Source organism: Passer montanus, unplaced genomic scaffold, assembly GCF_014805655.1.
Source record: "Passer montanus isolate IOZ18808 unplaced genomic scaffold, ASM1480565v1 scaffold49, whole genome shotgun sequence".
NCBI lineage: Eukaryota > Metazoa > Chordata > Aves > Passeriformes > Passeridae > Passer > Passer montanus.
The window spans coordinates 733,930-748,011 of record NW_024369818.1 but is presented as its reverse complement, the minus strand read 5'-3'; the positions used below and the strand labels follow the sequence as shown (position 1 = coordinate 748,011).

The window sequence follows — 14,082 nt, the reverse complement described above, 5'->3', positions numbered from 1 at the left end:
TCACAGGCTGATCCCTGGAGTGCTGACTAGCCCAGCCCCACCAGCTCACTGCTGTGCTCTTGTCCCCTCTGCCATCTCTTGCAGAATTTTCCTGCACAGTCTGGAAAGCTGCCTGGGGGCACCCGAGCGAGTGGGCTGCTGTTTCCTGGACAGGGTGGGTGAATCACTGTCCCTAAAGCACACCCAAGGCCAGGGTTTCCCTGCTTGTCACACTCTGCAGCTCCTCAGCTATGCTGGCTGGGTGAGCTGCTGGCCTCAGGACCAGCAGTGGCCGTGTGTGGCCAGCAGAGGTGGCATTGCAGCCGTGGTGCCAGCTGTGAGCCCTGCTGTGCTTTCTGCACCCAGCTGCCAGCTGCAGACAGGAGAGCTGGCAGCACATGAAAGCACAGAGTCTGGGTGCTGGCCTGGGCTGCTGCCCGGCAGGACCGGGTCCTGAGGGTGACCTGGGAGGGTGACTGGCCTTGGCTTGCCTTGCAGCGGGAGGATTTCCAGATGTATGAGAAGTACTGCCAGAACAAGCCCCGCTCCGAGTCCCTCTGGAGGCAGTGCTCCGAGAGCTCCTTCTTCCAGGTGAGCTGCTGCTTGCACCCCGGGGCACTGCCTTGTCCTGCAGCCTCCTCAGCAGCCCACAGCCCTGCACTTTGTTTAGCACGGTCTGCAGCATGCTCACAAAAAGAGATTTTCATACCCCAGGAGTACAGATGCTCTCACTGTTAATTTGCATGTTATTATAATATTTCTCTGGTTGTGGGTACCATTCCACCCTTGGACACAAAACCTTTGAAGTCATCAAACCCCAGGGCTGTGCTGTTGGAATATCTGCTCACAGGTGGTGCAAAACTCACTTGGTGTGACTTCTGTGTTCCAGGAATGCCAAAGGAAGTTAGAGCACAAACTGGGGCTGGACTCCTATCTGCTCAAACCAGTGCAGCGCCTCACCAAGTACCAGTTACTTCTGAAGGTATTTCATCTTCTGCTTCCAAAGGCCACCAGCAGGTAGATTAGATAGAGTGGATTTGGTTTATTTTTCAATTAGAGGTTACCTGTAGATCAGCACCAAGCTTTGGATGGCATATTGCTTATCTTGGCCTCTCCTGAAGTGACTTTCAGTGAAGATCAATGTTCACATGCCTGAAAAAGGAACAGGTGCTTGTGACAGGCCATTTTTAAGGAGAGAGAGACTGATTGAATCTGTTCAGAGATGCAGAATTACAGAAGCACTTGTAGGAAAACCAAGCTAGAGATGATCATGAGACTCTGATAAATGGCACTAATGAAACACCCCAGCCTTATTGCCATATCTTACCAAGCAGGAAAACACAGCACAGAGTCAGAGGAATGTGATGCTGCTCTGTGCTGACACCCTCCTTAAGGAAGCACATTAAAAACAGACCATCCCTCACTGTCCCACAGCTCATGCTGACTGTGCTCTAGAGGGAGCCTTTTTTCCAGGGACATGAAAAAAGAAGCTCAGTGTAGGTCACTTCTGGGCACTGGAAACTTTGGGCAAGGTGGAAAAATCTGCTTTGTTCAAGTGCAAACACGTGCTTATTTCTATTTTCAGGAGCTGCTAAAGTACAGCACGAGCTGTGACGGAGTTCAGGAACTTCAGGAGGCTCTGGTTGCAATGTTGGATTTGCTGAAGTCAGTCAACGACTCCATGCATCAGATTTCAATCACAGGATATGATGTGAGCAGCTGTGGGCAGTGCCCAGGGCTGGTGGGGCACTGGGCACGGGGGGTGTGCAGGATGTGGGCGCTGGCCAGGACAGAAGTGGGCAGGGCTGGGGTCAGGGAGCCCCCACACCCACAGGTACAGTCGTCCCCCTGGTCTCGGGGCTCTGGGGGTCCTGAGCTGCGCGGTGCCCAGCCTTGCCACCTTGTGGTTTTCTGGAGTATCTCTCCAGCGTGCCCCTCTGTTCTCACGGCTGACCTGATAGCTCTCTTGGGCTGTGTCTGTGGCATTTCCCTTTCAGCATTTAGCACTCTCAGGCTGTTTGAGCCTTTACTGTTGGAGTGGTTGTATTTCCTGGGCTTCCCGGGAAGCTGCTGATGCCAGGCCTGGCCTCCTGGGCTGTTCCATCTTCTGATGCCTCAGTCCAGGCTCAGAGCTCACCTCCCTGTCCCACTGAAGCAGCCAGAGCCCTTGACATGCTGTTCCATGGGAGCTGCATGGGTTTCTGTTCCTTCTAGTTCTTCCAGTTCCCGGCCTTCTGGACCAGCTGCAGCCCTGCCGGAGTCCTGTGCCCCCTGGCAGCAGGTCACCACTGCCAAAGAGCCCCTGCTCCTTCCAGGAAGAGCTATTCTTAGAGGGACGTGCCTTGGAACAGAGCTGGCCTGTGTGCTGTCATTGTTTGGAGAGCCCTCTCACATTTAATTCACCTCTCACATTTAATTCACCTCTTTGTCCTTTTTGTTGCTTGTTGTGCTCTCCCCAGGGTGACCTGAGTGAGCTGGGGAAGGTGTTGATGCAGGGATCCTTCAGCGTGTGGGCAGGACACCGAAAAGGGCCCACAAAAATGAAGGACCTGGCCAGGTTCAAGCCCATGCAGAGGCACCTGTTTCTGTATGAGAAAGCCTTGGTCTTCTGCAAGAAGAGAGAGGAGCACGGAGATGGATATGACAAAACCTCATCCTACAGCTTCAAGCACTTTCTGAAAGTAAGAGCTTTTTATTTTTGTTTATACTTATTTTATTTACATTTATTTTGGGTCTGGTGCAGATGAACACCCAGAGCTTTGCACTGACCCAGCTTGGTCTGCACTGCAGTGATCCAGCAGCTGACAGTAAATCCTGGGCAGGGGGAGGAAAGGAATTTTAAAGTCCTCTAACCTGGATGAACAGACCTTAAACTGTCTCTTCCTGGCACTTGTTCTTTGCCATCATAATGGATCATCCAAAATTTCTCATGTCTTGATGCCTGGGCAGTTTTGTAGGAGCCCCATAAATTGCCAGGGTAAACAAGGTGCAGAGATCTGGGAACTGCAGTGACTGGATGAGATGCTCTCCAGGCTGCCCTTCCCACAGCTTTCATAAATTTTAAGTTTTTATAAAATCAAACTGGAGTCTCATCCAGCTTTCTAAAGGGGAAATGGCCTCAAGCTGTGCCAGGGTGTTCAGCTGGGACGTGAGGAGTGGGCACTGACAGAGGGGGGTCCCCATCCCTGGAGGGCTTTAAAGCCCTGTGGATGTGGCACTTGGGGACAGGGGTCGTGGTGGCCTTGGCAGTGCTGGGTTAGTGGTTGGACTCGATGGCCTCAGGGGTCTTTTCCTGCCTAAATGTTCCTGTGATGTCAGGAGCAGCTTGGTTCCTGCTCCCTGGGGCTGTTCCTGTCACTGGAAAGGGGCACCAACACATGGAACAGCTGGAACAGAACATTTGTCCATCGCTCCTGTGCTGGAAATCACCCAAGTCCTTCAGGCCAGCAGCTCTGGGCACGCACACATTGTCAGGGAGGACCAGCAGGGTTGAACAGATGTTATTTCTGAGGTTTTGTTTGTGTTTATAGTGCATTTGTCTAACGCAGTCTGCGTGAATAATTTATGATAGATGATACCTTTATTATTACATCTGTTCCAAACATGCACGTGGGGTACTTGAGCTATTCTTGGCCATCCTTTAATCAGTGAATAATTGCCAGCCAACCCTGCTTTAGGGAGGGGATGGTTCATGTGGTTTCAGGTATTGCTGCAGTTTTCAGCTCCATGGGCTGCTCAGGAGGGAGGTCAGAGCTCAGTTTTGTGTCTCTAGTCATGGCTTGAGCTTGGTTCAGGTGGGTCACACTGTGCAGCTCCTGAAGGATTTGGGCCCTGGGTGCTTCATCCCAACTCTCAGAGGGGTTGGGGATAATGACTAAAGCAGGAGGCAGCTGCAAGCCTGTCCTGGAAGCCAGGCTTGGGGCATCCCAGAAATTACCCAGCTTTTGGAAAAAAATAATCTGTGTGGATAAATAATGTCACGTATTTATAAATCTTCATGTGCCAAATCTGGGACATTCTGTGCAGAAAGAGGCAGCTGAGGTGATGCTTCACTTGGTTCCACTGGCTCCCAAATGAAAAGTTCCCACGGGTCCATTGATTTGTTGTGGAAGGCTAATCCAAAATGCAGCTGATGGAAAGTCAGGAGGAGCGAGACAGATAATGACTTTCAGTTGCTACATAAATTGAAATTGATGAAACATGTTAAATTCAGTGCAAACAGCTTTAACTTGCTGTCACAGCCCGTGTTCCTGGGGAGGAGGGACCTTGGACTGTGTTTAATTGTTTGTTTGTTTGGATTTGCAGATGAATGCAGTTGGGATAACTGAGAATGTGAAAGGAGACCACCGGAAATTTGAGATCTGGTACAGTGGGAGAGAGGAGGTCTACGTGGTGCAGGTTTGTCCCTTCAGACTCTGGGTGTCTGCACGGCCCCAGAGCTGTGGGAAGAAAATGTTTCTGCTTGATCTTCCTGCTTGTAGTGATAGCTCTACAGGTGCCACTGTGCCTGCCTGCATGTAATGGGAATCATCCACTTTAAAAGATTGAATCAAGATTCTTGATGAAAATTTAGTAGTAGCTTTAGGGAATAAAGGGGATTTCAGATAATTACAGCATAGAAAAGTAAGATTTTATTCCTACATGATAATGGATGACTCTTAATTCACAATTCAAACAATTTTCTCTTCTTCCAGGCCCAAACAGTAGATCTGAAGATGGCGTGGTTGAATGAAATAAGAAAAATTTTGTTCAAGCAGCAAGAGCTTATAAAAGGTACATTGGATCAATTTCTCTGTGGCTTTCATTCTGCAGCAGAAGCTTTCCTATTTGCTCATTGCTGGTCTTCAAGTCCACAAATTCTCACTGGAGAATCAATTTTTAGAAGCCTGGTAGCAAAATGCTGGAGTGAGGCCTTACATTGCAGGGAAATAACTTACCCTGGAGCAGTAAAACCTGGGTGCTGATGTGACAATGAATCACACAAGTACATTTGTTTAGTTGTCATTACCTTGGGCATTATTTCACGTTTGTTGTCATAGGTTTAATTCAACAAGATACAAACCAGATGCCTCATTTGAAGCATCTCCTGGTGCTCAGGAGCATGCTCAGTGCTGGATTTGTGCTAACATGCCACCTCAATCATAATTAACTCTGTGCTTTGCAAGAGCCCACAGGTCTGCTTTTCTCTGAACACAAACCAGTAGGGTTGTGCAAAAGGTCTGATTTTTAAAGCAATGCTTCAAGTGTGACAGTTGCTAGTGGAGAACTGGATGCTAAGCTGTGTTTGCCCTGCAGCAGGGGAGAAGCAGCAGCCTGGCTCGTGCTCGGAGCAGCTCCCACTCTCCTCCCAGCTGGGGGACAGGTGAGTGCCAGCCTGGGCTGGGTGCCTGCCACAGTCACATTTCCTGAAAATAATCCCTTTGCCCAGGGCTTTGCTCCTGGGAAACTGAGAAGCCTCAGAGAGAAAGGAAAACAATCTTATCTCATTTGCTTCTCCTTGGCTGTGCTTCTTTGGAATGTGGTTGGAGATTGTTTACCCACGGGTGGTTGTTTCATTGGGTTCATGTGAATTATTTTGACTCATTGGCCAACAGGGCCAAGCTGGGTCAGACTCTGAAAAGAGACACAAGTTTTCATTATTATATTTTTAGCCTTCTGTAAGTATCCTTTCTGTATTCCTTAGTACAGTGTAGTTTAGTACTCTTTAGTGTAATATAGATCATAAAATTATGAATTAGCCTTCTGAGAAGATGGAATCAGATCCATCATTCCCTCCTGCCCCGAGGGCACCCCACAAATACAATACAATACAAATACAATAAATGCCCTCCCATCAGGGGGCACGGAGTGCTGCTGGCTCTGTGCTGGCCCTGGGCAGGGGACACAGGGGTGTGCTGCTGCTCACCCTTGGGTGCCATGGCCTGGCGACAGGGTCTGCAGGGACACCCTTGGGCCTGGCAGCTCAGCCTGAGCTGCTCCCCTCTGCAGATGGAGCAGAGCAAAGACAGGGCTCTCACTCAGGGCAGTCACTGCAGCAGCTTCCTTTCCCTCCCAAAAAGATTGAGAACTGGGCACTAAGTCCTTAATCTTCCCACAAACACACACTCAGAGGCACCAGCACTATTTGTGACCCTGTTTAGCAGAACCTGGGGCTGGTGCTCGCTGGTGGAGTGAAGCTAAGACTGGCTGTGTTGTTTTGCACCCTCAGGAAGCAGCAGAGAGCCTCCATCAGCTCAGAAGAGAACGACTCGGAGCGCACCAGCCCGGTGCTGCTGGACAGCGGGCTGCTGTCCCCCCAGAACAAACCCCACAGAAGTAGGGCCCCTTCCCTCCCCTGGGGCTCTGGGGGGCTGCTGGCCCAGCCTGAGCCCCGGCTGTCTTGCAGGCTGGCCGGGAATGTCGCAGTCCCTGGAGATCTGCGAGGGGCTGGAGGAGTGGGCAGGCCAGCAGTGCCTCTCCGCCTGCTCCGACACCGAGGAGGAGGATGGCAGCCAGCTGGTAGGTGCCTGGGCACCCCTGGGCTGCTCCCCCCGTCCTGGCCGTGTCCCTCAGAATCTCCCACCTCACTCTGGGGCGTGAGAAGCTGTCCCAGGCACAGTTTGTTGAAATAGTTCTAATTCAGGTGGCTGGTAGGGCTCTGCCACGTTCAGGCAGCAGTCACAAATCACAGCTGGTGATACAAAATGCAGCTGAATAATACAAGTTTTTCTCTCTGCCACAGTCTCCAGGGAAATACAAAGCCCTTGCAGACTGCAAGAGGAGGGGATCAGAGGACCTGCTGGTGAAAAACGGGGATGAAATCCAGCTCTTGCATGAAGATGGTGAGGGACAGTGGTAGGTATTTGGGATTAGCTTGCCTTACCTCTGAGAGCCTGCAGGGCAGTCCCTTGAAAGGTCCCTTGCCTGGTGACACACTCAGTGCAGCTCCTGGCTGAGCTTTAGAGCATTCCAGAAAGCTGCAGAATTCATTCTCTTGCCAAGACTAGGTGCCACCCACACTGGCACAGCCTGGGGAAACGAGTCAGGACTTCCCTGGCCACGGGTGTTCCCAACACCTTCACAGCCCCCCTTGCCATGCTGTCCCCACTTCAGATGGTGCTTCCCTCTGTCCATCCCAGCTCAGCTCCAGGCTTTGTTCCTCTGGGCATTTAACAGCCACAGTGAGTAACTGCAAGGTGTTCTCCTCCCCAGACAGCTGCAGGGTGCTCCCTGCCCTGGGGGATGGCTGCAGATGTTTCTGTTGTGTGTCAAGCTGTCAAGGCTCACGAGGGAACACCTCACAGCTGCCTCTCCCCTGGGAACACCCCAGGGCCTGCTGGCCCACTGGTGCCCTTGTCTGGGGGCAGCATGCCCCTCCTGGGACTCAGCAGTTTGGCTGAGGTTTTTTTCTTCCCTTTCCAGGAGGGCTCTGAGCAGCTCCCAGCCAGCCCAGGGTCTCAGCAGGAGGGGCCCAGTGTGCCACAGCCCTGTCTGGGGTGTGGGAAGGGTGATGTTGGCAGGAGCCTGGGTCAGACTGGGGCAGGCAGCAGCCTGTGAATGCACAGATGTCAATGCCCCGTGCAGGATTCCTGGCTGACAGCTGCACCCCTTTAAGGGAAATCAGAACAGGATCAAATAGAATGTTTCAGTTGCAAGGATCTGCAAGGATCATCCAGTCCCACTGCATTTTGAAACATTCAGTTTGTTGGTAGCAAAAGCAGATGCAAGGCATCTCAGGTTTGCTGGAAGTTCACCACTCCTGGGGGCTCAGCCAGTGCCAGCCAGAGATTTCACACACCAAGCTTTTGGTAGCACAAATTTCACTGCATGATGAGACAGAGGGTTGTCACTTCTGAGCATGAGTGTTTCCAGCTGCCTAAATCTTGGTTTGAATTTACTTACAGTACCCTGACTAAAACCATCCTACCAGTCTACATGGCAGAGGAGTGAGAAAAATAATTGTTCTTAGCTCCTTCAGTAGCCAGTTCTCCTGAGCTGGCATCTCTGCAGGTCTCAGGCAGGATGACTTGAGAGGGAGTCCTGTTCTCCATGGCCTACAGAGGTGCAGGCTTTTAAATTAGGTTCCTGAATTCAGGTGGGAAGAGCACTTTAAACACGTGGCCAGGTCCTGTTAAAATGCTTTCCTGGCTGGAGCAAACTGCTGCTGTCCCCAGCTGTGCAGAGCATGCCCCACCAAACTGCCTCTGGGATGGCTGCCTTCTGTTCCTAATGCTGTTGTCATTCCAAGGTTGGTGAAAAACCTAAACAGAAGAAAAGAAGGCTGGATTCCTGTGCACAGTCTGCAGATTGTAGTCGGTGACTGCAGGTTTCGGAATGCCAAAGTTGCAGGTATTTGATAGCACGCCTAGCAGAAATATTTCCTATCTCAAATCAGGTCTTTTAAGCCATTTGCTTTACACTTGATGTACTAAATCTGGCTGCTTATGCCTCTGCTGGAAAATAGGAAAGCAAGCAGCTATTCCAAAAAGCCTGCAAAAGTAGCAAATTAAGCTTTTTTCTTTAACACGTTAAGATGTTTCTGAGACTTTAGGCACTAGTAAATTAAAACCAAGCATTTAAAAACGTAGATTTCATTGCACGAGCACTGGGTAGAAGACCGGGGAGAAGAGATGGAGTCTGACCAGGCATTCCCAGGACTGTTTTGCCTCCTCCCTGCTGTAGCTCACTCCCCGTGTGAGCAGCAGGTACCTAAGCAAACTCCTCCTGCTGCAGAGACATCGTGGCCTGACCCCAGCACTCCAAAGGCAATACTTCCTCCCTGCTGCCTCCCTCCTGCCCTCACTGCTGCCTGCTGGTTAATCCACCCTTAGAGGAAGTTTATTACAAACAGGTTGCCAGGTTTCAGCCAAAGGCTTGGAGTCTCCAAACCCAGAGTTCTCATTTTCTAGCTGTAACTGTACATAGAAATAGACAGGGAAGCATAAGAGATGACACAAGAAAATGCCTTAAGAGCAGCCCGCTGCCCTTGCCATGTCCACAGTGTCACTGCTCCATGTGTTTTCTCATCACCACGCTGTCCTCTGCAAGTGGGAGAGCAGGGCTGGAGATGGAACAGCTCCCACGTAGACTTAGTCCATTAAAAAAAATAAAATTACTAGCTATAACTGTATGAAGCAAGTTTTGCAAGGCGATTTCTCTTTAAATACTTCTTTCTGTCAGAATTGATTTTTTTTTTATTTTTATGAAGGTGAAGGAAGCCATCTGAAAGACTTAGAATTCCAGTCAGCTCTTGATGGTTTTTTTGGTATATTTCAGTGAAATCCTCCTACAGGAAGGTTTTTTATCCCCTTTGTTGCAGGGCAGTCAGATCTCACAGGCTGAAGGTTTGCTGATTTTCTGTAAGGGGTAGTTTGCTAAGCAGTGTTCAGAGTTTACTGGCACCCCATTTTCAAGATGCAGTTGTGGCTCCCTTGATCTTCTCTCCATGTGTAGCTACCCATCTCACCGGGTCCTATGCAGAAGGGTTTTCCAGCTGCGAATGCATCTCAGAAAAAGGTGCTGGGAAACTCTGAACCCTGGTTTGCATTGTCAGTGGTCATATCCCCAGAAACCTGGAGACTGTCAGCTCTGGACTGGTTCAAAAGCTGCTGAGTACGAGCTGAGGGGAATGGCACGGGCTGGAACCACAGCAAATGCCTGCTGTGAGTGCCACACACTGCCCAGGGGCTGCAGGGCCGTGTCCCAGGGCCTGAGGGCACTGGGGCTCTGTTCTCCCTGCTGGCTCACTGCTCTCTTTGCTGCTTCTGATGGTGCCTGCAGTCCCAAGGCACGACCCTGATCTTCCACACACCCCAGGAAATACTGGGGATGGGGTAGGATGTTCTCTTGCTGTTTCCTGGAGCTGTTCCTGGAGCTTTTCAGCAGTGTGTCCATACAGCCATAAGCAGCTTGCACTCTAAACTGATTTTCCTGCAGTGTTCTGCACTCAGCAGCTGCCTGTGCCCCGGGGCTGGTCCCTTCACCCGCAGGTGACTCTGCCTCCCTGGACAGGGCTGGGCTCCTGGCTGCTGCCTCAGAAGATGGAGCTCTTGCTCCAGAACAGCACAGGGAGACTTGGGCAGCCAGCTGGTGGAGCCAGGCAGGGCAGAGGGAGCCTCGGGAGCCTCAGGGATGCTGAGCTGCTGGGTTGCAGGTTGGCACTGTGAGCTGGACTGACACGTTGTGGGGTCCCCGGAGAGAGTTGGAGTCACTTCAGTGCTGGGGGAGAGGCAGGTCTGGCATTCTGTGGGGACAGTGCCTGTCTTACTGCTCAGCTCCAGGTTCCCCCAATGAAAACTCTGTCCAGTCACAGAATTTCATAGCAGAACTCATACAAATCTGGAGTTTGGGATTTTTTTCAGGGTGAAGCCTTTAGCTGAATAGAATAAATGGTTCCCTTACCTTCACTTTTCTCCTTACATTTATCCCCCACAGGATGGCTGATACCTGCATGCCTTACAAGCTGTTCCTCTCCCCCCCTGCTAATTATTCCAGCATTGAGCCAATGCAGATCACAATGAAGTTACAGGGAACCCTTTGCTGTCCATTTTAAGTCAGCAGAGGGGTATTTGGTGAATGCTTTCCTTCCCAGCCATTCCAGCTTTGCAAATCCACAGTCCTCTTGTGAATCTTGGCCTGGATATGAGCCATGGGGTTCTCTGGGAGGAAGGTGGCTGGCTTGGAGATCATTTTAAAAATGAATTTTCCTTCTGGTGTGCCTCTAGCTGTAAGTTCAGAGATTAGTCCTTGCTGCTTTCTTGCAGACAGATTTATTCTCTCTGCTGTGCAAACCCATGGTGGGTGTGTTTAATGTGCATGGTGAAGGAGCAGGTTTGTATTGCAGGTGCTAACATGCAGAGCTCAAAATGAAAAATATTTGGAGAGAACCGTGCTCAAAGAGCAATACTCAGAATGTGACTACTGCTGAGGCTCACCTGTGTGCTGGCAGTTCCACTGCCTGGCAGGTGCTCAGGCATTGCCTGGTTACCTGGCTTGGCTTTTCCATGAATTAACACGCAGATGCAAGGTTACCTCTTCACTTCAGGGAAGGCTGGGGCTCCAGCACTGCAATCCCAACTCCCCTTTGCGCTGCAGCAGGAGACAAAACACTTCTGCCTGTCCCTGGGTGGCCAGTGTGGCACTGAGCAGCACTGGCAGGTCTGTGCCAGTGCAGAGAAGGGATCTCAGCTGCACTGCAGCACCCGGGGCAGGGCTGGGAGCCAGATTCCTTCTGAACTCTCTTCCTGCCCCAGCCATTCTGGTGATTTGAGGTGGGCACAGGCTCCTGTTCTACGTGCCAGACCCTCTCCTAGTTTGTTTAACATCCTGCTTGCCAAACCCTCTCCTCCCAGCCTTGGGGGATCCCCTGTGCCCACTGGCAGTGCCTGAAGGATTGAGCTTGCATGTCCTGTGCCCCCTGGGCAGGGCACTGGGATTGTCCTATGTTCTTACTGGGCAGGGCACTGGGATTGTCCTGTGTCCTTACTGGGCAGGGCACTGGGATTGTCCTGTGCTCCCTGGGCTGGGCACTGGGATTGTCCTGTGCCCCTTGGACAATCACTGGGATTGTCCTGTGCCCCCTGGGCAGGGCACTGGGATTGTCCTGTGCCCCTTGGACAATCACTGGGATTGTCCTGTGTCCTTACTGGGCAGGGCACTGGGATTGTCCTGTGCCCCCTGGGCAGGGCACTGGGATTCTCCTGTGCCTCTTGGACAGTCACTGGGATTGTCTTCTGCCCCCTGGACAATCACTGGGATTGTCCTGTGCCCTGTTGGTGCCCTTTGGACAATCACTGGGATTGTCCTGGGCCCCTTGGACAGTCACTGGGATTGTCCTGTGTCCTTACTGGACAGGCACTGGGATTGTCCTGTGTCCTTACTGGGCAGGGCACTGGGATTGTCCTGTGCCTCCTGGGCAGGGCACTGGGATTGTCCTGTGCACCCTGGACAGGCACTGGGATTGTCCTGTGTCCTTACTGGGCAGGGCACTGGGATTGTCCTGTGCCTCCTGGGCAGGGCACTGGGATTGTCCTGTGCCCCCTGGGCAGGGCACTGGGATTCTCCTGTGCCCCTGGCCCCTCTGGATGTGCCTGGCCAGGGTGTTGGAGCTGTGGCTCGAGCTTTGGCAGGCTGCTGTAGCATGTTGGCTGAAAGGTGCCAGCTTTGCCCATGTCCTGGCTCCAGTGCCACCTGCAGCACAGCTCTCTGCACTGCCCCCCACGCCCTGGAACACTGCAGCCACGGGTTCTGTGTCTGTACAGGGGCCCTTGGAGGCAGTGCTGGTTTCTTTGGGCCTTTGCAGCACAAAGCAGGCTCTCTCCTGTGCCCTGCAGTGCCAGCACAGCTATTCAGTAATGCCAGGAAAGCATCTCCAGCCTGCCAAAGGAAGGAGCTAGAGGAGATTCAGCTGGCCTTGCTGGGATAATGAAGTGCTGGTGATGGAAATGAGTCAAACCCTGTGGTCCTGCCTTAGTCAGGGCTCTCACTGCAGCCAGTGGGAGTTCAGCTTTTAGGGAGAAATGCAGGAGTGCTTTCATTTCTTCTCTGTTATACAAATGTTACATGATTACAGGGAACAATGTATTTCTTGGAATAAGATGCTTGAATATTAACATCATTCTCCATTACTTTATAGATGCTGCCCTGTGTAACACGAGAAAGTTCAGTTCCCCTTGAGTTAAGGGTGAACTAGTAGCATCCTATTTTCGATGCTCTTTGGAAGCTTTCAACTAAGTGTTACAGAGAATTAGCACAGTAGTTGGAGTTGTCCTGTACTATCCATCACATTCACAGACCTCCTCAGCCTCATCTGCACTGAGTGGGCCCGGGGCCCTGAGCAGCTTCTCATGCCCATCAAGGAAGCCATTCTCTGCTCTTTGTTTCTTTTCGCCTGTGGAAATTATGGTATTTTGTTCATTTTTCCTGCTGTTTTTCCATGACATACATCATGTTTCATCAGAGAAGTACACTACAGTTTCCTGACACTTCGTTTAGAACTGGGCAGGGCACTGGGATTGTCCTGTGCCCCCTGGGCAGGGCACTGGGATTCTCCTGTGCCCCTGGCCCCTCTGGATGTGCCTGGCCAGGGTGTTGGAGCTGTGGCTCGAGCTTTGGCAGGCTGCTGTAGCATGTTGGCTGAAAGGTGCCAGCTTTGCCCATGTCCTGGCTCCAGTGCCACCTGCAGCACAGCTCTCTGCACTGCCCCCCACGCCCTGGAACACTGCAGCCACGGGTTCTGTGTCTGTACAGGGGCCCTTGGAGGCAGTGCTGGTTTCTTTGGGCCTTTGCAGCACAAAGCAGGCTCTCTCCTGTGCCCTGCAGTGCCAGCACAGCTATTCAGTAATGCCAGGAAAGCATCTCCAGCCTGCCAAGGGAAGGAGCTAGAGGAGATTCAGCTGGCCTTGCTGGGATAATGAAGTGCTGGTGATGGAAATGAGTCAAACCCTGTGGTCCTGCCTTAGTCAGGGCTCTCACTGCAGCCAGTGGGAGTTCAGCTTTTAGGGAGAAATGCAGGAGTGCTTTCATTTCTTCTCTGTTATACAAATGTTACATGATTACAGGGAACAATGTATTTCTTGGAATAAGATGCTTGAATATTAACATCATTCTCCATTACTTTATAGATGCTGCCCTGTGTAACACGAGAAAGTTCAGTTCCCCTTGAGTTAAGGGTGAACTAGTAGCATCCTATTTTCGATGCTCTTTGGAAGCTTTCAACTAAGTGTTACAGAGAATTAGCACAGTAGTTGGAGTTGTCCTGTACTATCCATCACATTCACAGACCTCCTCAGCCTCATCTGCACTGAGTGGGCCCGGGGCCCTGAGCAGCTTCTCATGCCCATCAAGGAAGCCATTCTCTGCTCTTTGTTTCTTTTCGCCTGTGGAAATTATGGTATTTTGTTCATTTTTCCTGCTGTTTTTCCATGACATACATCATGTTTCATCAGAGAAGTACACTACAGTTTCCTGACACTTCGTTTAGATGCTTGAAATTTCCTCTACAGGTTGAAGTAGGTTTTGCCTACTTATTAGCTGACAGCTGTTGAAGTTGCAAACAAGAGTTGAGTTTTGGTAAACCAAAAAAAAAAAAAAAAACCAAACCAAGAAGCTGTATGTCCTGCTTGA

General features: G+C 51.1%; 1 protein-coding gene across 11 annotated transcripts in view; it reads left to right on the top strand.

The window, feature by feature from the left end:
- Positions 1-12,935, top strand: part of MCF2 (MCF.2 cell line derived transforming sequence) — a 51,010-nt gene extending 38,075 nt beyond the window's left edge. For 2 of the 11 annotated variants that reach the window (XM_039722502.1, XM_039722500.1), the window contains exons 18-30: positions 85-154; positions 478-570; positions 869-961; positions 1,565-1,690; positions 2,439-2,660; positions 4,285-4,377; positions 4,674-4,752; positions 5,275-5,341; positions 6,188-6,294; positions 6,365-6,477; positions 6,701-6,813; positions 8,207-8,307; positions 8,547-9,050. In XM_039722502.1, coding sequence (XP_039578436.1) covers positions 85-154; positions 478-570; positions 869-961; positions 1,565-1,690; positions 2,439-2,660; positions 4,285-4,377; positions 4,674-4,752; positions 5,275-5,341; positions 6,188-6,294; positions 6,365-6,477; positions 6,701-6,813; positions 8,207-8,307; positions 8,547-8,599 — 1,330 coding nt within the window. In that variant the 3' untranslated portion in view covers positions 8,600-9,050. Of the gene's footprint in view, positions 1-84; positions 155-477; positions 571-868; positions 962-1,564; positions 1,691-2,438; positions 2,661-4,284; positions 4,378-4,673; positions 4,753-5,274; positions 5,342-6,187; positions 6,295-6,364; positions 6,478-6,700; positions 6,820-8,206; positions 8,314-8,546; positions 9,051-12,592 lie in introns of those variants that run through there. The other 9 variants (XR_005629042.1, XM_039722504.1, XM_039722503.1 and 6 more) reach the window with 9 other exon arrangements.
- Positions 12,936-14,082: the final 1,147 nt, after the last annotated feature.